General features: G+C 41.3%; 1 protein-coding gene across 2 annotated transcripts in view; it reads right to left on the bottom strand.

The window, feature by feature from the left end:
* SLC66A2 (solute carrier family 66 member 2) overlaps nucleotides 1-27,847 on the bottom strand; it is a 64,036-nt gene that overhangs the window by 14,421 nt on the left and 21,768 nt on the right. For both annotated transcript variants that reach the window (XM_083882432.1, XM_083882431.1), the window contains one exon: nucleotides 7,987-8,203. In XM_083882432.1, the coding sequence (XP_083738558.1) occupies nucleotides 7,987-8,203 (217 nt within the window). The remainder of the gene's footprint in view (nucleotides 1-7,986; nucleotides 8,204-27,847) is intronic.

Genomic DNA, 27,847 nt, shown 5'->3' with positions numbered 1-27,847 from the left:
GTTTGAAGTAATTTGCTTTGAATTTACTTTTTGAACTGAGGAGATGAGGTGGCAGGGGAAGAGAGATGAGAGAGAGGTTCAATATGTGCAAGAACTTTAGCAGTCCACACTGTGGTCCAACCTTAGAGATGCTTAAGGGGAGTGGATACTGCTGCTCATGCTGTCAGAAATGCTGTGAGGCTGATGGAAAAAAGGTCTCCCTCCTGGATTTTTCCACCTGTCCCTTCTTCACTTCCTGAAATTCTCAGATGTGTTGAGTGTACAGGGCACAAAGAACTGTCTCTGGAGCCTCATACTGTGCTGCTGCAGGTCTTGAGAGAATAGCTCTGGGGAGACACAGCAGGCAGAGCACAGAGGTGACTGCAGTGCTGACCCAGCACAGCAATCCACAGGCCACAGATCTGCAGAGAGTCAAGCAAAAAGTGCAGGCCTTGAACCTGGGGCATCAATCACAGGTCTGCTCCAAGTGAAAAGAGGGTCTGGAGAAGAAGAGAGAATCCATTTAATTCCTAGGATCAGAACAAAATAGTTTCAGTCCATCTGTTCACATGCCAACAGGATTCTGCCTCATCCTGAGTGCACTGAGACCAAGCCTCTTTATTTTCCTTACGTAGTTACACTTTCAAGGGAGAAGAAATTACAAATCTTCTGAGAACTACAGACTACTCTCTTTAATCTCTTAGTCTTAAAACAGGCAGATTCAGGAAGGGAATCTGATGTTTCTGTTGCCTATTAGAGCTACAAATGAAAAGGTTAAGAGAGAAAACAAGCTGTTTGTAGTAAGCCTTACAGTTGTACAAAAACCTTGTCCATCCAGTCATGAAAATTGTTCACTGACTATTATGGAAATCTGGATGTGTATGCAAAGTCCAGAAACTAAAAACCTTGGAATATTTCACATAAAAGCCATGATAAAGGACAACAGCAACCAGCTGATCAGTGCCAGGAGCAGAAGAGGTAATGTCAGCAAAGCAAAACAATCAAACAAGTAAAACTTCCCCAGAAAACTACGAATGCTGGCTGGAGCCACAGAAGCAATGACAACAATTGTTGTAGACCCACAAAGAAAACAGAGGATCAGAGTAAAGAAGCACATTTAGGAAGACAAAAGAATATAAGAATAGAATACTGTAGAGTACCACAGTAAATTTTATGTATAGTTTAAAATAGGCAATTTGTAAGCACAGTGGCAGCTCTGATTAACTTAGTGAAATAGGAAAGGCAGCAAAACTAAGGAATGAGCTATACAACTCTACGTACAAACCACTTCTAAGTAGAGCTAATAATTTTACATTTATCCAATGTAATTCTGGCTTATGCTTAAGACTTTGATTTCTCTATTCGCCAGGGTCCCAGATTTCACTTTTAGGTCCCTTGAGTAGTTGCTTGAGAACTACTTTCTCTTTCATAACTTAGTCCCTATGATTGCCTGCACAATGCTTTATGCCATGAAAACTCGCTTCTTAGTTGGGTCAGGTGATTTGAATCCACAAAACTATATTGGGGTGTTTTTGTTTGTTTGAACTAAATGGCCTCACCTCCCATATCCCTCTTCTGTGTTCACTGTTCTGTCTGTTTAATATATAAAGCAGCTGCTATTTTAAGAACAACAGAAGACACTGCTTAATCAGCAGCTGGAGGGTACAATGCCAAAGCCTGTGGGAAACAGTTCTTTCTCTATTCAGCATCTTCCTTGGTGTTAGTTCTGGAGTGGACACAATCTACTCGTAATTCAGGTCTTCACTGTACTGGACAGTGTCTGCTTTGTGTATGTCACATACTCAGGAAAGGAAATATTTCACACAGGCATCCATCATCCCTAGTCCTATTTCTTTAATTTTGCTCTCATCCATGCAATTTCTCACAGTGAGAAACAAGAGTTGAAGAGAAAAAACCCCCAAACATAACATTCAATATGGCCATTGCCTGCATCACTCTTTTTGAACTTCCCTTCTTTTTAGCACTTTTAAAGTTCTTTTCCAGTTGATTTCTCTTATTCCTTTACTGAGCCTATACAAAAAAAGCACAGATATGTAACAAAGTCACCATAACAAATGTGAATTGCCTCTTTTTTAATGGAATTAGATTTATTCTGAAGAAGTCAATATATAGTTGGTATCTGAACAGAAACATCCACAACTCTCGCTACCTCTCTCCAGCACAGGGTTTTCTTTTCTTTTAAATAGCATAAAGGAAGTAACTCAAAAGTTACTCCAAAGGAAGTAAGCCACTGAAGCTGTTTTACTTATTCACAAATAAAAAATCCTTCAGTCTAAAAAATCCCAAGAAACCCCAGGAGTAGCATTTTTAAAGCACTTGCCCAATCTCCTAAAATCTAAAATCTCACTAAAGAAGGTGGCCAGGCATTGGTTAGCCAGTCCAGAATAAAGCCTTCTACATCTGTTCATCACAGCAACTGGTTAATACAATACAGGCAGAAAAAATATAGCAGCTTTCATTAATCTTTGCAGAATTTGAATAAGCCCAGGATTTCTCTCTGGGACAAACACTGTTCTCAGAGGTCAAAAGTTTCTCCTGAGAAATGATATAAAGAGCTGCATGTCTCATAAAGGAAAAAGCTATAGAGCAGTATTCAATAAAAACAACCAACAATAAAATTTATCTGTCTAAGAAATACTGTCTTGTAGTATTTTAAATATATCTACAGAGGAGAAAAGTAAATAAATATTAAATATATATATATATTAGAATAATTTAATAGAATTTATTTCTTTCATACCTCTTTATACCACACTCATTTCACTGGATACATTTCAGATAAACACTTGCTTGTAACTAGCTCACAGCTGTAGCACACCTTAGAAAACATTTCTGAATGAAAAAGCTTCTTATAATTTGCAGCTCTTGACTCCAGCAGCTTCTGAGACAATAAATGCCAATAGTTTCTCCTTCAGTGATCTGTAGTTTTTAAAACAGAATAATCACTGTGACTGACCCAACACTGCCACAGGAGGGACTAAATTAATATTTTTCTTTCATAGAACAATAACCCGATTGAATGAAATCCTGGGATTATCCTCATTCAGCTTTTTCAGACTAGATTTCTCAAGACAGTCTCCTATCAACACATAAGCACAGTCACTGATTGTGTTGGCTGTCTCCAGGCAGTGAAATTCTGCACCCCCGACCCAGTGTCAGCCAAACACAACAATCAAAGTCGTGCAGAAAGAAGGTTCCTTCCAACCACACTGATAGCTGTCCGTGGGCAAGAGGACAGACCTGGGAAACTGTTTGCAGATGGACAACACAGATTTTCCCTGGTTGTGTCCTTCTGACCCTGCAGCTGCACGTGCAGCCCTGAGCCAGCCACAGCAAGGGCCATCCCGTGCCCAGGGTGCAGCCAGGGAAGAGACAACAGCGCGTATCAGGACCTCAACTACTGCTGCAAAAAGACCTTGCATTATTGAACCCAAATGCTGCCATGTGTTTCCAAGCTAACAACTGGTGGGTATCCAATGGACTGTGGCTTCTGAGATTTCAAGACAAGCAGCCCAGCTCTGTCCTGCTGCCAGACCTCTTTCTTGGACCTGGGAAAATTGTGCCATGCAGCAGCTCTGACTGAAAAGAAACTGCTTCTCCATGGGGTTTGAGCAGCAGCTGGCAGTCAAAAAGGGTTACTACCAGGTGATTTTGAGAAGCCTTTGCAAAAAACTTTCAGTGAAAGGGCAGTTATTTTTTTCTGCAGCAGGGCGGCAGACAGGAACGCAATCCTGTCCTGGAGCAAATCAACCCTTGTGCAGTCCCAAGGTTAACATGGTCCTTGGGTAGGACCACACACTTACAACTTGGTCACAGACCCTACAGAGGAACACCCTCCATCCCTCCTCCTCTGGTGGAGGGAGGCCAGATGGGATTATGAGGAGAGCACAATAACAGCTGTGCCTCCCCTCAGAAGCTCTCCCCACACCTGCATAAAAGCACGCACTGCCCCCCTACAGGAACTCCACAAAAGCTGTTGTCCACACAAGGAAGTGATTCTCCCAATGCACTGAGCTCTGTGGGCAGCAGTGCTGCTGCTGCCAGATCCAGAGCCAACCTTCCTGCCCTTTCCCCTGCCCCTGTTGAACACCACCTTTTCTCACAAATGCATTTATTAGAAAGTGACTGGGAGGCAACTATCCTAGAAGGAGTGGAGACAAAAAGATAAATTACAAAGTTTCTGTCTGTATTTCTTTTGTCCCCAAACAAAAGCAGTTAATAATACAAGGAGCACCAGATCCTAACTGTAGCATTCAGCAGCTCTTGACTCCTAACAGGTGACAGAGGAGAGGTGTTTTGGGTATCAAATCTTGAAATATCTTACCACATAATATAAAGAAAATTTACAAGTGATGAACAACCTTTTAATGTCATAGTGCCTTTTTTCTCAAATACCTAAAGCTCTTTAACTTTGAAGCAGTTTTTGTCCTTTTTCTAACATAATCACTTATAATTCTAATCCACCCCAACAATTAAAGTAATTAAATTACTCTTTTACTAGGTCACCTAACAGAACTAGTTTAGTTCTTGAAAAGAATAGAGATTAAGTGAATATTTCTTTGATATGTATTAACACAATTCATTATAAAGCACTTCTGTCAAGTTTAGTACCATAATTTATATTATACTACTGCACTATTTAGCTTTGTAACTATTCAAAAGTAATTAAACAGAGCTCCAAGCTTCCATACAGTACTCATTCCAAAAGTAATCAGGTGAATTACCAAAGAGAACATGATGAAGATTTCTGTTGCTTTGATCAGCTTTGTTGTTTACTTAATTATAGGAAAAATTCTACCCATCAATCATGAGCCCACAAGGACATACTACTCCACAAAAGCCGTTACTCAAGCATGGATCTCCTACTTTTGTTATTGCCATTTCCTTCCAACTTCTCCTTTGCTCTCCACTCTGTCAGAACAGAGGAGGAAGCTACAAGACCTAGTAGTAATAATCCTACAAAAAGAAGGAAAATGAGAAAGGAAGAGAAAAACAAAAATTTAAAAATAAGACATGAGGAGCTCTATCCAGCAGAAGAGAAATATCAAGGAACCAGCAGACTCATTCTCAGGAGCGCTACAAAGCACGTAACTGTGATTCCTTCACTCCAGACATACTCTATTACAATAAACTAACTCTCTAAGCTGCAGATGCCCTCTGGACATTTACCTCAGATACAAAGGACGTTTTCTGTAAGGGACTTTTCAGGCAGTAGCAAATGGAAATACACAGGTAAGATGACAGGACCCTTTCCACAACAGACTCCTAAAGGGTATCCTGGCTGTCACTGCAGCCATCTCTCCCATTTAGCTCTCTCATGGCCCCTGTCTCCAAGTTTGTTTATTGGGAAATGACTGCTACTTCAAGTATGAGATGTCCTCACTTCTCACTTAAACAGGTGTTACTGGGGGGGAAGGGTTGTGAGTAGTGTAGCCTTTTTTCAGAAACAAGAATATCAGAGAAGTCTGGCAGGATATTCTGACCAGATGGAGCCACATACTTAGACCTTATTCTCCATTTCTTTTTCAACAGTTAACCTTTATGAAAGGACTTGTTTGCTAAATAGAATTAATCTATCAGACCCAGTTCAGAGACAGATGCATGTTACAGCTTTTCCCAGCCAAGCCATGAGGACCTGTGAACAACCACTTTTCTGGCAGTAGTAAAGGCTGTGATCTTTATCAGGGACACAGACTACACTCCTGCACTGGGTGACAGAATTACTGTGGTTTAAGAAGTTACCATCCCCAACCAGGATGTGATGATTGACCGAAAGGTCACTACATAGAAAAGCTTAATTCTCATTGCTCTCATTAAGCTTAAAGTCACAGAGACATTAGAAACTCATCTCTTTTTCTTTGTCACTGAGGCTTGCTAAGAGCGTGGCTGGCAGCCAGCCATTTTGGCCCAGATCCCCAATGCAATTGCTTCTGACAGTGTCCCCATCCACACATGGGGTTATCTCTGCCCTGAGCTGTAAATAACTGCACAGAGCAGTGGGGATCAGCTAACCTGGGCATCAGCCAGCCCTCACCTGGTAAACACCCATGCAAGTAGACTGACCACACTGTTACATGCTCCCTTTAGTGTTTCTGTGACTGGGGTCTCTTCTTGATATGCTCTTAGAGAAATGGGCACAGGAAGGGACATTCAGAGGAAATATTTCCAACAGCCCTTTCAACAGAAGGCAATATACTGGCAGAAGTCACTCATTCTCACAGGAGGAACAGCCCAGGAATGCTTAGAGAACATCCAGTCAATTTAGGATTGCATGGTACTACAAAGTGTGTGTGGTACCTGCAACATGTATAAAACTACAATTTAACCTGAAAAAAAACAAAGAGCACCGGCACGTGCATGAAAATCCTCCCACTGCAGTACAGCAGCACAAAGCTTGCATTACCTCATCAGTGCCCAGACCCATCAATGTCCAATGCCACACAAAGTGCTGCTTCAAGAGTGGAACCAGAGAGGGGGATGCATTCTCCAAGTGTGGCCACAAGTGATAAGGAGCATGGCTAGGCTTGACCTGGTTCTGTTCCACGGCAAGGAAACATGAACTTTCATGCTATTTCCTCTTGACTAAACACACCACTCTTTTGCCAAGCAGTCTTAGATGTGAATTCTGCAATTCTATCTTAGCAGTTTACACAGGTTTTTTTTAAATCCTTTTGCTAAGAGCACATACAAGAAATAAGAAAACTGAAACTCACATCCCCAGGAAGGAGTTAAGGAAAAGCAAAGCACTACCAGTGGCCATCATTAATATGTCATTATGATTCACAGATGAAAAATAGAAAAGTCAAACCAGAGCATAAAAAAGGTCTAGTAGAGAAGTTGCCTTCACAGGTACAGGTACAGAATTTTCCAAGACAGTGGGTGCATGAAAAATATCCTAATAGTTTGGAAGTAAATCCTGATTTATTCCATACCAAAGAGTCCCAACCAGAAAATGCATAAAGCATCAAAGCAAATTTCTGAACATTTCAACATTTCAAGTTTGAAAAGATTTCAGAGTAGCTAGTTTTAAGCATGCTCAAGCCAAACAAGTAAAGGGAACAAAGTGAACAGAGGACAGAATTGCTTTGGTTTGGGGGTTAATTGGTTAATTGTTTTGGCCAAAGTAAAAATTATCCCAGCAAATTTTAAAACGAATGCAGAGAAGTCATAATGAAACAATGAAAGAGAAGACAGTCGCAAATGATCACAGCACTCTGAACTGAATCTACTGCTGTATTGTTACTACAGACCAGTGCACTGATGCACCACAGTGAAGGTTTCCTCTCTCAAAAAGCTTCACAAGTTGCCTTTGTAATGTTAGTGTTACCATTTGAGTTATCCAACAAAGAGTGTGAAAAGATAATCTGATTTAATGACTCAAGAGTGGGCACATGAAGTTTTCCGTCCCACATTTTTACAGTCATGACTGTAAAGTTGCATCGGAGCTTTCATAAATGTCAGTTTAAGCTTTGACACAAAAATAAATACTGATGTCATTTGCTACAAACGCAGTAATGGATTATGAAGAAGTGATGAGCAGATATGTGAGAAAAAGCTAATTATATGAGTCACGCTGATAGTTATAGGCTCCAGGCAAAATATTTTCATCCATTACTTTTGATATGCAAGATCTCTTTAGACCATTTCTAATTACCGGTGCAGCACAGCTTGAGTAGAACTGCACTGTGTTGCTAATGGCAACAGCAGTGGTTTCACATGTTTATTTCACTAGAACATGTTTCACCTTGGAACTCTCCAGCTGGACCTGGATAATAGGTCAGACTGCAGAGGTGTCATGGAACTCCCCCTGCCTACAGCAGTGCTGCACCAGCTCCTACTGACAGCAAGTCTACTCTGATTGCTGCTGTGTCTTCAAATAAAAATTGTAGAGATGACAATTGCTCTTCCTGGAAAAGCATTCCCACACTGCAGGGACAACCCACATGAAGGTGCACACAGGTGTTTGATGTAGGACAAGCACCATACCTCATTCCTTCTGTCGATCTGTTCTGGTAGTTGCGGTACAGCTGGGGGACGCCCAGCATGGCCTCAGTGAACACAGCAAGGAAGCCCAGAGTTTCCACAAAGAGGGAGGAGTCCAGCCACAGGTAAGTGATGTAGCCAGTCACACCAGTGAAGGTCAGGACACACTGCACGTAGTCTGTAAACTTGCTCCAATGCCAAAAATAGTTCAAGTCAAAATCTGCAATAGAACAGAAATGAAAGAAGAATGAAATATGATTTTCCCAATCACTTAAAGTTAATCAGGGTGGAATTGAGAACTGCACAGCATGAGGGAGCTGTAGGCTTTGATGGAAGGGGTTAGTAGAAAATGATGGATAGGATTAAAAAAATAAAAAAACAACCAAACAAACACACTTGCAATCACTCCTATCCCCCTCCAAAAAACATCCCTACAAAAGCATCAAGAAAAATAAATAATAGTTCTGATTTCAAAAATAATTTTGGGGGGGTGTTCAATAAAGAAACAAGAAAACAAAGGCCTGCAAGCCAATAAAGTATTTACAAAGACAACTTTTTAAAAGAAAGCATTTCAGAAATACCTTCCTATGTCAAACATGAAGGACTCTGGATACTGCTGTAGTGGAGCTGGCATGGGAAATGTTTCCCAAAAACCTTCCACTACTAAAAACAGGCCCCAAGCACCACAGTGCAAGCATTCTTTCTCTTAGGTTCTATCTCTGCCTTCCAAGTGTCTTATTCCAAGCTGCTTAGAAGGTCACCTGAAGTCCACAGCTCTGTTCCCTGGTGCAGTGCAACTGCCTGTGGTGAAGGGCAAGATGCCAGTGCAGCTGCTCCAGTTTTACTGAGACAGGTACAAGACTGAGGCAAGATTTTCCCTGGAAAAATGCCTCTCACAGACATCACCACTTTCACTCCTAGGCCAAAACTTTACTCTTGCCTTTGCCAGCACCAAGGAGTGCAGGTTGAGCACTCATTTCTGCATCCGTCACAACAAAATGCTCAGCCACGAAACACAATATTCCTTCTTGACGGAAGAAGAGAAGGAACAAACCAATCATGGCATTTGCTTGGCACATCAACAGTATACCACTGGAAGATACATAGCTGTCTTATTGATGAACAATATAATACACAATCCCATAGCAATTGACTGTATAGCAATATAACAAGTTCATTTTTAACAAAAATGCTACAGTAACTGTTTGTTAGCAGGTGCTGTTCCTGCCTTCCTTTCATAGAAGCACATTTTTCAGACCACCTAGACTCTCTGAACTACCAAGGTGATGAACTACTGTCCTAACAGGGATATTACCACCAATCTAATGCTGTGCATCACCAGAAGATTTCTGCTGCTGCCACTTCAGAAGTAGTCAAGAAAGCTAAAGAAATAATCCCACTGCTAACTCAAGCAAGGAAGATATCGACCTCCATTGAGTAACACTAACAGAAAATTCAGTGAGATGGGAATACAGGCACTTAGCTGCCTCAGCATTCATATACACGTCAAGTAATAGTTTTATTTTCTGCATCTCTTCATACCTTCATATCAGTATAAATCTGGCCCTCAGACATCATTCATTAACTATCCTCTTCTTAGTACCTGGCAAATCCACACCTCAGGACACCTCCTGACTGCACCCAGCCAAATAATTTGTTTTTGGCCACCAAAGAGAAAGGCACAACTGGCCAGGAGCCATACCCAACTTGCAGCATTTGTAAGCCATTACCCAGAACTGAATGAAATTACCTGGGGCAAACCCACTGTTGATGTAAACTTTGACTTTCAGTATTTTATGGTAGTGGCTCCTCAGCCTCAGAATTCAGGGACACAAGACTAAATAAAAGTTAGACCCAGTGCTGGCACAGCCCAAACCATGCAAGCCTTGTGCATTTCTGGAGCTTTGTGAAGGCTTTCCTTTTTGGAGATGAAGGGCCCATGGCCCTTCATTCATTAAACCTTCCTACCAGCTATCACATATGCCCTGCACACGTGTTTTTCCTCCTGCCTACTCCACATGCTCAAGGATCCTTTTTAAAATACTCATCCCTGGACACCAAATCCTAATTTCCCCAGTTCATTTTCATAACAGAAATCAAAGAACTAAAATTACATGGAAGGAGCAGAAGTTTAGGAAGATCATGAAACCAAAAAAGTCAATATTCACACACCTATCATGAGGCAAACTACAAAATCAATGGATCCATGCAAACACTTGAGCATAGATGAGAAAAACACTGTGTGAAACAGGATTTCACCTGAAGCAGAACTAATTACTAGCACAGAGACTCTCTTTTGCTCAAAACTATCATGATGCTAGATAATCTCCATTTCACTGTAGTAGCTTATAAATTGTTGTTTCTGCTATAAATTTTGCTTGGTAATATAGTTAAGAAAGAAGGGAAGAAGGGAAGAGAAGACAAAATAGGTAAAAGCAATCATAACCTTGGTAATAGTTTTGCAGAAAAACACCTGAAAACAACCCAATATATAATCAGTAATTGCTCTACTTAACAGATGTATTCTCCAGATGCAGAAGTCTATTTTAGGACACTACACATCACCCCACTCGGGATTGCCAAAACAAAAAAAAAAGTAGAGAATGACACACCTGACTTCCATAAGGGTTGTAGTCTCTTTAGCCCTTCATTGAAATGCTAAAATGTTTTGCACATGATTGCTTCTTTTTAACCAAGGCTAAATTTCATTTTCTTTGAGAAATGGCTTCAAAAATTTAGAGGAAGAAGTCACACACCCATCACTTCAAGGTCTGGAAATAAACTGTGACTCATTTTTCCAAGTGTCTCCTTTCTCAAGGGGGTCCAAACACACTAGTTCTGTAATAGGAGTGATATTTTTTTAAAGAAAAAAATGGTGATTCTGCTGAATACAGTGACAGGTACATGCAAATAACAATCTTTTAAAAGCTATAAAAAAAAAAAAAAAAAAAAAATTAAAAACAGAACAAAATTCATGTGTGTGCAAACCAGTCCTATCCCAAGCAGACAGGCAGAGAACACCAATCAGTGCGTCAGACCATGTCATCTGAGAACTGAACGAAGTTATACATATTTTTATAAACATTATTCATGTTTGAAGAAAAAAGTTTGAATAATACGTATCATACTGGGATTTTTGCTCCCCTCGTCATCTTTTTTCCTCAGGACAAAACAAGAAATGCCAATGTACCACCATTTATATCTAGCAAATGTCTTAAAAACTGTTTAAGTTAAATGTGGATGCATACCTTTCTACTCCCTGAAATGGGAAGGCACTGCCTGCACAGCTCACTGCATTCTGCACAGCCAGAAATCCCTGACATGTGTTTGTAACCACACTCAGCTGATGCAGTTCCAGCAGTAACTCCCAGTCACTAACATCCTGTGTGGATCAGAACTGGCATTACTGCGGTGAAAGGTACTGTATTTTATTACCCACGGCTGAGCTCTTTAAACCACTCAGTGAGTTGCATTCTAAGCATGTTAATCCATTGATAGATGAGAGACTTATGTTGGAAAATCCTATTAATGCTGGAGGAAGGAGCAGCTCAGTAGGTTTTTTGTGCAATGACTGAAGAAAACTCTACACAGCCTGAGGATGAAGAAGGATGAGATTAAAAGACCTCCTCTAAGAGGCACCCTGCATGTCAGATATGAAAAATGTAAATCAGGCAGAGACAGTATTGTAAATAACAATGGTTATTACCAGTTGGGCCCAAATGCAAGTAGTAAATTCAAGATTCTGGTGTGGAATAGATGCCAAGTGACACAAAGAGTCCACAGTATCAGCTTTCAAGTGAAGATGACACAGAGGTCCAAACACTTATATTATTTTTAGTCAAGAAACATTTTATACCAAGCCAACTACCATGCTAGCTCCTTTTGGGAAAGTGAAGCAAAGACTTTGACATGCTAAAAATTATTTACTGTAGCTCTCAATTTCTCTTACTAGTTGCATCTTATTTTGTGCCTTGACCTTTCTATTTCTGTATCTACATCCTTATCCAACATTCACTTACACTAGTCCTTAGATACTTGACCCAGCTCCTCCTTTTGGGTTGGTTCTTTCCTAGTTTTGAGGTCAAGGAAAAGCTTGCCATTTCCTCTGCCTTTCTTTGTAAGGTGGGAGAGTTTGCATTTGAGTCCTTTGTGTAGTTTTGACAGGGAAATAAACTCTTTTCTTCTTACAAAGGCTGCTGTTTTTGCCTTTTCTCCCCCTCCTTATGAACGCCATTACATTGCAGTCACTCACCCAAACTGCATCCCATAATTAAACTCTTGACCTCCTGTATGAAAAACACTGCTCACTAACTCCTTCTAAGAGCATGCTGAGCAGACAGTTTCTACCCCTGAGTGCCCTTCTAAACACACGATTCAGTGGCTAATCCTCCTACCCCTTGGTACACAGCTAATTCTTATGTTTTGTAAGACTGCAGTGCTGTTCAAAGAACATCCAATTTCCATCATCTGGCTGTGGACCACAGTGCCTGCCCACCTGACCTGTTCCTGCCACACGATCAAAGGAGTCCAACCCGAGCTTTCAGACGTCCAACGCCTCCCTTGCAACACTGCAATCCAAAACCTGGCTTAGATGCTGTGAAAGAGCCTGATAACAGTAATATCTCCAACCTGGAACAGTTACAAAATGCAGTCATGGCTGGGAATTGTTTCAGGTTATTATCCATGGTCTGTTTCCTGTAAAACATACACACTTTGAAGACACAGGAGCCACCACCTGCAACTCTGTGCTTCCTGTGGGTCTCAGCCACTGGGCTACAGTACAACACTTTCATCCTCATTTGTTCTTCTGCTCATCTCCAGAACTCATGGCCTCTGCTGTAAAAGGGGTTCAGCCCTAGCTGCAGGCAAATATGATGCCACTCCTCATCCCAGCCTGGCAACAAAGGCAACTCTTTGGACAGCTGGAAGATGCAGACCTGCATCCCTAGGCTGACAAGAGAAAGTAACTCAGTCCTCTCACACTTCAATGAGTGCTCTAAGCTATACACAGGTCCTGCACTCAGCAGTGGCATCTTAAAAATAAATTTTGCCACATAAAGAGGACTTGCAAGGCACCTGCCACAAGAGGTTGGGCACAGGCAGTGGATTCTGAAAAGGAGACTTTTACGCTTACAGTTATTCAGCTCCAGCGAATGCTCAGACATTTGCCTCAGGCCTTATCTGTCTCCCTGGAAATCCTGATTTCAGCTGTCTCATCTAAGAAGAGCAGCAGGATTGCAGAGAAGCATGCTGGCTAGCACTCCTCACCTTGCTCATTCTGAGCAGCTCCCAGTCAGAACCTGGGTTTCTCTGATCCTCTGTTCTGAAATAACTGGGGTGACAAGGGCAGTAAGACTATGCATGACTGTTACTGGGTGATCCAAAATTTTTTCTCTAGCTCTCATCATCCACATACCCAGCAAGGCACTTTCCCCTTTCCTTCCAGAAAGGAGAAAGGAAGCAGCATTACAGATAGTGCGCACTGATACATTTAGATTTTCTTTCCTCCTTTTTTAAGAACTGACAGAAACCTCCAAATACTGTCTGAAGCCAGTATTTCTTTTATACTCATTGGGACTGAGAAGAGACTTGTTATCTTTTACTGATGGTACAAAAGAGAAGAAAGGAAAGCACAAAAAACTTCTGGCTCTAATCCCAAACCACCATCTTTTTGAAAGGACATTGTCTATAAACAGACAATGCTCTTCATCTCCATTCCTTCAGGCCCATGACCTAGGAATTTCTCAAATTCAGTTACTTTTACATATCTGCTCAACCCTGTCACTGCACTACTTCAGCATCTCTCAAGCATTCCCTTCTATCTGGTCTTCACACTGACCTGTACCCAAACATTGCCACTTTTTCCTCTCTAGCCCATGCAAGATGGGAGCAAAATATTCTGGAGGATCTTGAACCTCTTCTGAAAATATCACCCCAGTCTATATGAAACAAATTACTCTCTTCCAATGAAATCCATTTCTGACATTCCTTGGCTCATATAGTGCTTTCTCTTGGCCACATCTAGACTAATGTCAGTTCATTAAAGCCACTCCTCTTAGTAACTGACTCTCCCTAAAGAGAGAGAGTTACTCCATCCAGCATGAGTCCTCTAGTCAACACAAAGTAACCAGCAGATTTTCATGTGAGAGGGGGAAAATGTCAAATCTTAATCACATAGAAAAAGGCTGAAAGCCTGATCCACAACAAACCTTGAAGATTCATTCATACAAAGAACTTTTGTTTTTAAAAGCTCAATGGAGCTTTCAGTACTTGATGGGGGACAGAACACCTGAGATTAGAAGTTCAAGTCTGATGAAACCTCCTCTACATCAACATTATCCCTATCTCCGCTCAGTCATCTTCTCTAGTCTGAAGGTATTTGCCTTGGTTTTCCTTGCCTTATTTTATGTAGCTTCAGAATCTTCTAAAATCTTCTATGCTAGGTCTCTATTTTGTCACAACAGGTTCATGTTTTTCCCCCTCTATCAGGCTTATTACACACTCTTCTTCCACCTTCTCAAAAACACTACACGTAATTGGGCTAATATTTTTTCAGCACTATCCTGCCCATCCAGGGCTTTTCATTCACTCCACACTATCCCCCAGCACACACCTACAAGCATCAGCAACTGCTCTATCCTTCCCCTTTGGGTTCTATGGGATCCACTCTACCTCCTCACCAAAGGTAATCAGCAATTGCATGGTTAAGAAACATGTGAGTTACAACTACTACAGAAAAATCTGACACAAATGCACTAGTACATACGAAAAAGTCAAACAATCTACACTTTATTTCTTAACACCTTGCCTTTCCCATTAATGTGCCACTCTGCTGATTTCACAGCCTTTGGTAAAGGGAACCTTTGAACACCACCTAGCACAGTGGTCCTCACCAGAGATAACTAGCAATACCACATATCTTGACCATTCTGTGACCCTTAAAAAGCAGCAATATAAAAGTTACAATTTATTCTGAAAGTTTTACCCCCGCTGCTAACAACATACATGACAATAGGAATGAAAAGCTAAATCAAAATATTCACACCCTGGGCACCTTCTGCACAGCTGACAGCCTTTGCTGTGCTATGTGCAGTGTAATTTGCTTTGTACACAGCTTCAGTTTACGGGAGTCTCACAGTGAAGAAGAAAAAAAATTAGAGAAAAATGCAGTTATATAAACCCACAAAATTAGGTTGACCTTTACCTCATTGAGAATTTCCACTGTCTTACAAAAGGATGCAGAGTTGTTTACATCAGTTGTGCTGCACTGATACCACCCCTGTCAACATTTTAATTTGTGTGTTTATACCTAAACATGCCTTGCCTGGATAAATGTACATGCCTCTTCCTCACAGCACAGCTGATGTTACAAGCATGAAAAACAAAACAGAATTCATAATTTATAAAAACAAGCAAGGGAGAACAAAGATTTTTTTGTTCTAATACAGAGGAAGTTTTAGCAAGTATGGTATCTGTGAACAAGGTTCCAACTGCTGGGCTCGGAAATTGCTGGTGAATGCCAGCTGAGCTGACAAATCCTCATGGAGCAGTACAGCTCAGCTCAGCCATCTCTGAACATCACTGCAGAATGACTGTAACCAATCTGGGGGCAGCCAGAAGCAAACTCCTACCCCAGTCCCTCCAACAAAAAGTGTGCAGAAGAGTACTCTGGACTTCTCTTCAAAGCAAGAGAAGAAGAACTTCTTGGGGTTCTCCACATGGAAGATGCTTTTGAGGCAATCTTGCAGCAGGTACACATGCAACCCCCCTACCACTGTACCTTGTACAACATATGCTAACCAAATTATTTGCTTCCCAAGTCCAGCTGAGAGAAAGCACGGAGTCTCTACTCCTGGTGTAGCAATAGGCCAGTAAGATCAGGAGAAGAAAAAAAGACAACCACCACAACACATGCTAATATTGCTACAAGAGCAGGGCACTTAACTTAAGGCTAGATATATCTAAATCAAGGTACTCACAGCATGATATCCCCCTGTAAAGACTGGCTTCCCCAATAGCATCACTACTGCAACTCCCTACTGTGTTACCACTACTCTTGCCTGTTCAGTACAGAAGTCTCTCTCCTTTCTATTCCAATGTATTAACTGTTCTTCTTAGTCACTGTGTCCGTGAGATTGTCTCAACAGCAGGCAAAAGCAACAATTAGCTTACTTATGACTAATGAGGGTAAACAGCCTAATAACTATGCAGATCATGAGGCTTGGAGAGCCACTGGAAGAAAACAGCTGTGGCCCAAAGGATTCAGTGCTACAGAAACAAGCTCTGTATTTGAAAGGTGGAGTGAAAGCAGCATGAACAGGTTTAGAAGCCATGTGACTCAGAATGAGCATGGACCTCAGGAGGAAATCCTCCTCTAAAGTTGCAGCAGTGGCAGTGAAATGGGAAGCCCAGGGAAAGCTATAGCAGAGTGTTGATGACTCTGGGCAGCCTCTGCTTTCACTACAAATACTCCTGATTCTGCTCACCTCCTATACCAGGAGCATCAAAAACCCCAGAGCAAGTCAAACCAAAGAAGTGCCCCAACCTTTCACCAGCAAGCAGGGCTGTGAAGTCAGGCCTTTGCTCCCAACTGTGCCAATGATGGAGGCGGCAGATAAGAGATAAGCTCACTCTTCTTTTGGCCAGATACGCCTTCCTATGCTAACTATAGAAAGAGACTTCTTTTTCTGACAGCAAGATAAGCAGAGATGATGAGAATGTCACAGCAAGAAGAACATGTAGTACCACGTTTCTATTTTTACAATAATTTTAACAATATTTTACACTATCATCTGCATAGTTTATCGAAGATATCACCCACAGCCCTAGCAGGCAGTACACAAAGGCCTCCAAAAAAGACTAAAATGAAGTAAGTTGAGCATTGCAGAACAGGCAGCCTTGCCTTTAAAATTCTTGTAGATGGGAGTTATAAACTTTATACCAAAACAGTTTAATTTATTTTGAGTAGTACTGAAACTTATTCTTTGCAGCTTATGTCTCAGAAGATATCAAGACTACTATAATATTAGAAACAATATGCTCTTTCTCATTTAAAGACTGTAATTAAAGAAATGAATAAAAGTTCTTCTAAACATTACAAAACCAAGCTGTGCCTTAGGCCAGATGCGGTTTGAATCAGATTCTACTGTGGCAGAGATTACAATGCCAGGTTACACGTATAATGCAGCAAGTTACTCCCAGGAACTCTGGAAGTAACTGCCAGGTAAAACTTTACCACCTTTTGAACTGCAGATCTCTGAGAAAAATGCTGATAAGTGATCCCTCTCTTTTTCAGCCTTGTCTGAGGCTGACTTGCCTGAGAACCTATCTCCTCTGTTGTGAAGACACCGCAAAAAGAAGGCATTTGTGATTTTTTTTCAGACACCAAAGTCGGACATGTGTAAATGTCTAAGTATGTACACAACACAAGGCTAAACACTCTTCATAAAAATACAAACTCGTTTCCTCATTTAGGATTTTTTGGGGACAAGTTTAATCCTTGTTTCCTAGGTAACCCACGACCAGCCAAGACAAATTCTAGCCCCCAAACTCGCCCTAGTAATTCAGCACCCAAACAGAAGAACACCTTGTTCAGCTGCCTCCTTTGCTAAAACAATGTGATTGTGGCCTGCTAAACACCTCTTGGCCATTACCTCAGTTAATCTCAGAATAACCCATTTTACTATCAATAATTCAATACTTCAAAGTTATCACAAGCATGGAGGAAACTGTAAGAAGCTTTCATCTCTTTTTTCACTCACCCCTCGCCTCTTCCCAGTCCCTGCTACACATATGAAAATGTCAGACAAGTTTCTTTCATTATCTGAACTGCATTACAAAGATGCTAATGTCTCAAATGATGGCACAGTCTACTCCATTTCATAGAGCTCCCTTTAAAATACTTATTATAATTAATAATAATAGGGTAAGCTGGTGAAAAAGAATCCCGCTTTCAAAAAAAAATTGTATTTCTCAATTTTTGTTCTACACCGGAATAAAAAGAAAGACTGGAAAATCCAAGGGAGGATGAAGAGAGGCAAATATACAAATGGGATCTGGGAAATCAGTTTAAACTTTTAATGTCTCCAATTTGAATTAAGGACCTTCCACACAAGTTTTTCCATGTCCTATGGCAGTGGGTTATGAAGCTATTACCCACTCAGGTGTGGAAGCATCTCCTACATTCTGACCAATTTTGACCAAATTCATTAAAATAATTTATGTATCTGTGTTTGTGAAGACGTGACCATTCACTTGGTGACCACCTTTATCACCAACAATCTATTCACAAATTTCTGGCTAGCAGTAGCAAAAAAATCTCAACTCATTTGCTACCATAAGGATCATCCAAGTGCAATGAAACTTCAAAGTGTAAAGGTAACTATGGAAATTCATCTGCTATTTAAAAAAAAATAAAATATATATATATATATATATATATATAGGTAGATGAAGTTGACAGTAATTCCAATCTCCATGCAACTTTCTAGGGAAAAGGAAATCAAACGACTTCTGGTAGCAGGTTTTCCAGAACCTCCATGCCTGCAGTTTTACCATTAAACCAAAACTCATTCTATTTACAAGTCTGCACAGATCTAAATGACTGTATATGGACATCAAACAGCAGGAATTTCCACTGGACTAGCAGAAAGGATTTACAGGACAGGAGAGAATTTCACCTGAGTGCTTGCAGACTGCCTTACTGATTACAGCACTGGTAACTGGAAGAGCCAAGTGAGACAGAGCTTTCCTGAAACAGAATTTCCCCTTCAACTTCCCAGCTGTTCAGTTTGACCAGAGATAAATCCCCGTTTTTACAAGAGCAGTGGTTTTTTTTGGTAAGGTGCACTTCTGAATCCACATTCTCTGAACACCTTGCACCTGCAGTTCAATGCTCTGAAGCTAGCAAACCTTCAAGACACAGATCAAAAACTAGTTGATTTAAGTAAGTGGCTCTGTCATGAAGTTTGGTGGTGACATAGGTGTGCATTCACAAATTGTTCACATTTCCCAGAAGAAGTTTAAGCTCCTCTTATCCCCCTCAATCTCTAACAGGATAACTCTTTAGCTCCCTGAAGCATTTCCCACTGAAGCTACAAAATACGTGTTCTTTTCTTTCTTTTTTTAGGGTTTTACACACATAAAAAAAGAACAAGCCTGAATTTTAAGCAAGATTGGTTCACTTACTTGGTTAAAAACATAATCCCACAAACTGTTCTGTCAGTACAAGCGAGGGGGCAAGAACGAGTTGGGGAAAAAAGAGGATCAAGAATATCCAGCATTGCTGCTAAGAATCCTGGCACCCAGCCATTGCTAGAAGCAAAAGACTTTGGCTATTATGCCCCTTTACAAAGATTTTTACTTTTAAAAAGGACAACAAAAGACTTCCAAAACAAAGCAGGCAGAAGACACTGCACTGGAAGTGTTCACCACAGAGATGACTTTGTCACCACAGGGCACCATCCTTTTATCCCTGGCCAAGTGATTCTGAGATTTGCCCTCCACTGGCTGTTGTCCCCTTCACACTGTGTACTCAGGAGTGCAGGAGATGTGGAGAATGATGACAGGTGAACTAGAAGCTGCAAACAGCAATGCTATCCACAAAAGCCTCTTTACATTTCTGAGTTCTGCTGTGAAGAAACAGTGAAATTCTTTAAAAAGTGAGCAGTTCTTTAACATCTACTGTGCACAAAAATTAAATGAGGAACTTGTGTACAAGATTATTTTAAGCCACTTCCATATTAAGTTTGCTCTATTCCCTAAGTGCAGTTACTTGTTCTACTACAACCTACTCTTAACAGGGGGTGAAGAAAGGCATTAGGGAGTAAATAGCATCTCTGAAGACTCAGTATAAAATCTAAGGCAAAAGACATTTTCTTAAAATAACTGCTCCTGATTTTTTACATGCCAAAGGATGCAAAGACAAGAAAGGACAGCAGTGGAAAACACTGACACAATAAGCAAGGAGTCACTGCAAGTTTGTCATGGTTTGTATAAATGGACAAAAAAATAAGGGTGACAGGAAGCAGAGAAATTCAAGACCAGCAACTGTTTTTTTCCAAAGGCTATACAAACTGAAGGAAGAGCAAAAATTTACCTAGCAACAACTGCAGTTTGTGACACTTACAAAACAACCTACTGAAAAGCCACTTTAAGAAAGGAGAGGATGGCATAATTTTTATTATCACAGAGATAAATGTCAAGTTTTAAAGATGAGCTAAGCACACATGCACACACAAAAAAATGCAGCAAACTTGCAAGGGCTTCTGAAGTGTGTGTAACACCAAAGTATTCTATGTATTTTAGACACAGCAGCACCAGTCCTGATTTTGATGGGAAAAAAATCCTGATAACTCATACCTTACGTAAAGGAACAGAGATTTTCTGAATATTTAAAATGTTCCATCTCCCAAATTCTCTTCAGACTTCTGAGTTGCAATGGGTAATAGTAAAAAAGACAGCTTTAGGCAGCTTTTAAAAATAAAAGATGTTTCCATGAAATACTCAGGATCTGTCTTCCTTTCACAGATTTCTATTTCTCCATGAAATTGGTCAGGATGAACAAGATCCTTTTTTGTAAACTTACAATACAAGTGAAAATGAACCTGTCAGAACTGAATTTTGGGATTTGGATTCTTTCCCCCACCCACGGGAGGGGACATAGGATCCTGATGCAGAGATGTAATGCATACTGATCATAGAGCAGAGCAGAGCAAAGAGAAAGTAGGGCACATAATAAATGCATCTGAATGGAGACCCTCATAACTTCAGGAATAATGGTGGTATAGTAATAATGCTGTTTACTAGTAATCCAAGTATTTGGAGGGAGATTGTGTACACCCTGCCTCTCACCATAAATTCACAATTCACAAAAAACTAACACCTTTTCTGGTGCTGATTTGAGATGATACAGGAAGCAGCTTCTCACAAAGAGCTAAGTTACATCCTTTCTTCCCAACCTCGCTCAGTGTTATGTCACCTCCTCCTACAGACAGAGACTGCACACCGTTCTCTTAGTTACAAGATAACATTCTGAAGCTAAAAACATTTGCTCTGAAGCATAAAACATAATCAAATTTTGAAATATGATTATGCACCCTTCTAATGAAGCCTTTATTTGCCAGCCTATTAACATCTTTTAAATCACTACTGCATAGCTTTAACAAGTCAAATACTACATCTGAAGAATCACTACCTGGTGCACTGGAGCCAGGGCTTATAAGGCTTTATCTGCTTCTGCAAGAACAATTTTTCTACTTTTTCAGTTTTGCTTAGTAAAAATATCTCATTTATTCTAACAAGAAGAAACTGATTGGAGCTGAGCAGCATCTGCTTTGTTCTTGGGTCTTTGAATAGTGACTGAGAGTATAAAAGAATGAGAAAAAGAGAGAAAATTAATTTTACTAAAAATCTATCTGAAAAAAATATCCACTTCATTTGTTTTTTAAAAACATTTCCACAAAGTGAACCGTCAGAACAAACACTGACCTTCATTTACTTTTTTATAATTTAAGTAATTTTACACTTCTATTTTAAATCAATTTGCAACCCAAACAGCTTACTGTAAGTTACAAGTGAAAGCAATGCAATATTTGAACATCTAATTAATTTTTAAGATGATAAAAAATGTAATTTAAATGGATCATTACTAAAGAAAGTTTGATTCATGTGGTGATACATGTAAATGGAATAACTATATTTTAGTAAAGTCACACATAATTTATTCCCATATTTCTTGCATGTAATTTAAATCATTACATGCAAAGGCAGCTCCAACACTAACCTTTCTTTGCACAAAGAGAAAAAAAACTTTTACAATATAAGACTTCCTCATCAGCTTTAATGAAGTAGAGAGTTTGGAAGTGAAAGGGAGATGGTTTGGGCCTTGAAATGGGAACAACTGTTGGTGGGACAAGACTGAAATGAATTCAGGAACTGGTATGACCTATGAAATAATCCTTCCACCTTAATTCTGTCTGTTCCTTGACACAATGTCCTGTACAACCCTCCAGCAGTCCTGGCTGCAATCTGGAATGTGGCTGTAAGCCAGCACTGCTCCACACTGTACTGTCATACCACTAAATGTCTAAATAATTTGCCCCAGTATCTGAATCAACATGAAATAATCCAAAGTGTCAGCTGGAAGGCAGGGGGAAGATGATGTACTGCCTGCCTCTGAAAGTTGACCATCACATCTCAGTGCAGATGAGCACCGTTGATACACAGGCAAAATCTGCTCCACTGCAGCACTCCACTTCCTTCCAAGGTCTGCACCGTTTCCCATAACAATGCCCCCCTCCTTAACACACAGGAACAGAACTGACAAATAATTTGTAAACAAGTTTCTCCTCTTCAGCATTCCTAAGTCACTCTTTGGGTATCTGTCAAATGCCAAACATCAGAAGTGATAATTCGGCATCCACACCAGAAGGGTGTTTGGTTTGCTGTTTGTTTTCAGCACACCTTGGTTCATAAAAAATGATTCAAAAAATAAAAATAGATAAAGCCAGCTGTGAACTTACTATTACAAAAGAAAATCAGTAAGTAAGTACAAGTTCATGAGGTAGGCAGCTTTCCCTGACACAGTGCTGATCTCAGCACAACAGAAGGCAGTATTCATCTCATCAGACTTGAGATCTGGAGTCCAACCCACAGGCTGAGCCTCAGATTCAGTCCCTTTGCAATTCATGGGGAAAGTAAGGATTGCCTTCAGCTTCTGCAGGCCACTCAGCAAGTCATGGATACAACCAGACAGGATGCATTTCTCTGTCACAGAAAACAATGAGATTTCAGATGTTTCTTCATCCCAAGTCAGGAAAAAATCACACTAGCATTAAAAGATGGGGAACCAGCAGTAGCTAAACAGCCTAAGGGTTAGGATGCAGGCTTCAGGCTCCCACTGAGGGCTCTCTCACTCCTGTCTGCAACCTGGCAACCAAGAAACCATCAGAGCCACTTTGCTGACACTAACACACTTGGAGTTACCTGTGCAAGCAGGAGCCTCCACCTCAGTCTCTCGTATCCCATCCAAGTGCCATGACACTGCTTTGCAGTCTGTATAACTGGAGTGCTCAGCTCCAATCTTTCCAGGGCTAAAAACATTTAGGGGCAGAGACAGACACAAACTAAATGAGCAATGAGGGCTAAACAGAGCCAACTGCACGCACCTTCTCTTGGTGGCAACAGGGGATCAAGAACACAAGGAAAGCAGGAGCACCTAAGCCCCTTTTTCCTAATTCATCCTTGCTCAGCATTGCCATGGGATACAGAATACCTAGGTTGTACTGCTTCATTTTCCTGCTTCGCAAATGAAACACAAAACAGAATTTCCTGTGTCATCTCTCAAAAGCAAACAGACAAGGGAGAGTGGCTAAGATCTCTCTTCTCTCTCACTTGAAATGTCCTCTTAGAGTTTGAACATTCTTTTCCAATGAATCTTTGCATCACTGCTTGCAAAGTTGGAGTGTGGAGTGGGGAGAAAATGGAAATCTTTTCAGAAAACAAAGCTATCACAAATTGTTCAGTCCAGGATGGTGCATTACAAGCTAAAAGCATGACATTTGTGTCAAGCTATTTGTGTCAAAATATAAAAGGGTTTATTTTGTTTTCTGTTGATATGGCAATGAAAATGGCAAAGTGCTGATGTTTCAGTGAAAAGTGCCTTTTAATCTCCAGCATAAGGAAATGTCTTGTTAAAATGGCATTATTTATAAGACCTTCAGAAGCATTGATTTATTAAATACATTCCCTATTCCTAGCTTACTAGAAACTAATAACTTCATATTCCCAGTGATTTTTAAATAATTAAATAAAGCTAATAAAACATATAGGACATAAAAGGTAGTGAAAAAATCCATCAGGCTGTGTACAACAATCTCATTGTACCTGGAGCATGACCTCCACATGCAATTCATAGAGCAAATTATGACATCTTCAACATCCAATGTCACACCTGCCCTGTGCAGCATTTTAACTGGGACCAAGTGGGTGCTGACACCCAGCTCAGCACTTCAGGTCACCTCATTGCCCATTCCTCTCACTGCATACAGCAGTGGGTATGGTTATCTCAGCAGGCTCATTTCCAACAGAAGGCCCTAACATATCAAATGAGCAGCTTTGCCAAATGACAACATCTGCCTTTCCTAGGGAGTAAGGTTAGAAAGTCAGAAGCAGAAAGTGAGTGCAAGCTATGCCTCATTTCCTGTACATGACAATCTTTAATACTGGCAGATGTTGACTCTGATGACATACTCATTTGTTGAACTGTTGATTGCACACCACTTACATAAATGCAAAGATAAGATTCTTTAAAAACTCGTGAAATCTACAAAGTCTGTATGTTCCAGAATCTATAAAAAGATCATAAAAATGGGCTGCAACCAGAAGTTTTCTCCCTAGCAAGCTGTCTAGACAATCCATTACGTCTGAGAAGGCAGCACGGGGCAACAGTGCTTCTTTAAGCACACATCATGCCAGACAGTCCTACAAGCCACTTAGGAAACTAAAAATGCAAGCTATCAACGTATCTGTACTAACAATTAAAACCCCCTCAGCCTGAAAGTTTATTCTGGAGTCTGTGGAGAGTTGAGTCACACTTCAAAAATTTCTCCACTTATGTCTTTCGCACTGTACTGGCAATTTGGCCATCATCTAAAAAATCATCATTTCTCTTCTCAGTTTTTTGCTTACAGAAACTGAGGAGAGCTGGCAGGCAGAAAAGCAGGACATCGCTGTGAAAGCCAGATAACTAATTGTCACCATAGCTCTCAACTCACCTCTCGCCTCACTGCATTAATAATGCTTTAATGTGCTTTCACTGGTGAGGTCTGCCCCCTACAGCTCCTCAGCCCAACTAGCAAAGCTGAGAGAGTGAAGCAGTACCCAGGAACAGGAAAGCAGGAGTTTCAGACTACCTAAATTTATGCAAGTGACAGAAATAGGATGCATCCGGGGGTGTTGAGGCTGTAGGCTGATGTCCTTGCAAGGCTGTCCATCATCTCTGAAAGATCATGGTACTGGGAGAGATTTTCTATTACTGGGGACAGGGGGAAGGAAATGCAAAAAAATCACACCTATCTGGAAGGAGGAGATCAGGGAACTACAGGCCAGTCAAGATAACCTCATCCCTAGGATGGTTATGGAAGAAGTCCTCATGGAAGTCACTTCAAAACACAGGAAGGATGAGAAAAGTGACCAGGACAGCCTGCATGTGGCTTTACCAAGTGCAAACTGCAACTGGCCAACCTGACCCATAGGATGACAACCTTCCAGCATCTGAAGGGAGCCTACCAGGAACTGGAGTGACAGGACAAGGAGTAATGGGTACAAATTGAAACAGGGGAAATTTAGGATATTAGGAAGAATTTTTTTACTGTGAGGGTGGTGAGACACTGGAACAGGTTGCCCAGGCAGACTGTGGATGCCCCAAACCTGGAAAGTTTTCAAGGTCAGGCTGAATAAGACCTTGAGCAATCTGGTCTAGTGGAACACATCCTGCCCATAGCAGTGGGATGGGGACTAGATGGTGTTTGAGGTCCATTCCAACCCCTTAAAATTCTAAAAATTCATGGGTTTAAGAGCAGTAGGTGGTGTTTACAGTGCCTTTAACAAGGCTGCTGACAGTCTCCTGCAGTATCTTTATTAACAAATCACCGATTAGTTAGCGGACAACAAAAAAGGCAGAAAATTCGCTGGATCATCAGGCTCAAAGAATTTCTCCTCTCAGAGGAAAAATATACAGTTGGTGACCAGTTACAAGGCACCCCACAGTGCCTAACAAACACTCTTTAATATCTTCTATTAACAAACTGGATGACTGTGAGTTCATGAATACCAATTAGGGAGAGTAAGCAATAAACAGCTTTATCCCAATGGGAAGCGGAAGGGCAGATGCTGATCTCTTCTTTCTGCTGACCAGTGTCAGGACCTCAGGAAGCTGTGTCAGGGGAGGTTAATTTTGATATTATGAAAAGGCTATTCATCCAAAGAGTGGTCGGGCTCCTCTGAAAAGTGGTCGCAGCACCAAGCCTGACAGAGTACAAGAAGTGTCTCGGTAACAGCCTCAGAGTCACAGTGTGATTCTTGGGGTTGTCCTCTACAGGGCCAGTAGTTAGACTTCAATGACTCTTGTGGATGCCTTCCAACCCAGGATATTGTATGATTCTATGAACTGAGGGCAGCACTGCTATTCAAAGGGATCTTAGTCTGAGGATATGGGCTGACAAGAACACCATTAAGTTCCAGGTTACTGTGCAGCTGGGAAGGAGTAACCACACACCACAGTACCGGTGCAGAGGGCTGACTCACTAGAAAACAGCTTCACAGAATAGCCTGGCAGGCAATTTGAGTATGAGTAAATAAAGGCATAGTAAAGGCAATCAATCACTTTCCAGGCTGTATAGTTGGGCAAATGTGTGGCAAGCAGATGGATGGATGTGTTTATTCCTCTCTACTCAATGCCCACAAGACACATATCTGGAGTAATACATTCAGGGCTTCCAAGTACAAGAAAGACATTGGCCTACTGGAGTTACCTACTAGAGTACACTCTCAGCAAGTTCACAGATGGCACCAAGTTGGGTGGAAATGTTGATGTGTTAGAGAGTAGGAAGGCTCTGCAGAGGGATCTGGACAGGCTGGATCAATAGGCTGAGGCCATGTGTATGACTGCCAACAAGGCCAAGTACCTTCAGTCACAACAGCCCTATGCAGAACTACGCGCTGGGGCAGAGTGGCTGGAAAGGCTCCTGGTGGAAAAGGACTGGGGGTGCCTGCCAGATGTCAGTTGCTGACGACGAGCCAATGTGCACCCAGGTGGCCAAGAAGGCCAATGACCCTGCCCTGGGTGAGCAATAGTGTGGCCAGCAGGACCAGGGCAGCGTTTGACCTGCTGTAGTTGGCACTGCTGAGGCCCCATCTCAAGTCCTGTGGCCAATTCTGGGCCCCTCACTACAACAAAGACACTGAAGTGCTGGAGCATGTCCAGAGAAGGGTGATGGAGCTGGAAAAGGGCCTGGAACATAAGTCTGAGGAGGAGCAGCCAAGGGAGCTGGGGCTGTTTAGCCCAGAAAAAAGGAGGTTCAGGGGTGACCTTAATTGCTCTCTACAACTGCATGAAAGGAGGTTGCAGCCAGGTGGGAGTCAGTCTCTTTTCCAAAGTAACAAGTAATAGGATGAGCGAAAATAGACTCGGGTTGGATCAGAGGAGGTTTAGATTGGATATTAGGAAAAAAATCTTCACAGAAAAGATTGTCAAGCACTGGAACATGCTGCCCAGGGTAGTAGTTGAGTGATCACATGTGAAGGAATTTAGATTAGGTGTGGTGATTAGAGACATGGTTTAGTGGTGGATTTGACAGAGCTGGGTGAACAGCTGGACTTGATGATCTTGAAGGCTTTTTCCAATAAAGGAAATTTATTTCTAAATAATTTCATGATTCTATAAACGAGCTCAGTGGTGGGCCACCCAGTTGATTAAAGGGCTTGGGTATATGGTATCCATGAAGAGCCTAATAGGACCCATTCAGCTTTAAGAGAAGGGTTCTTGCTGCCTACAGCTATCTAAGGGGGAAGGGTGCAGATCACTATCTAAGGGAGAAGTGTGCAGATCACTGTCTAAGGGGGAAGTGTGCAGATCATGGAGGCAGGGCCTACTAGAAGGCACTTGGGGACAGCACAGGAGATAAAAGACACAAGCTACAAGGCAAATTCCAGTCAGATGGAAGAAAAACTTTATCATCATGAAGACAGTCAGACACTGACACAGGTGTCAGTCAGAGAGGTTGTGGAATCTCCATCTCTGGAGATACTCACAACTCACCCAGGCAAGGCCTGAGCAACCTCATCTAACTGGACCTGCTTCAAG

The sequence above is a fragment of the Zosterops lateralis genome, assembly GCF_965231275.1.
Source record: "Zosterops lateralis genome assembly, chromosome: 1".
NCBI lineage: Eukaryota > Metazoa > Chordata > Aves > Passeriformes > Zosteropidae > Zosterops > Zosterops lateralis.
Note: the sequence above shows the minus strand (reverse complement) of the source record. Positions and strands in the feature narration are given on the sequence as shown.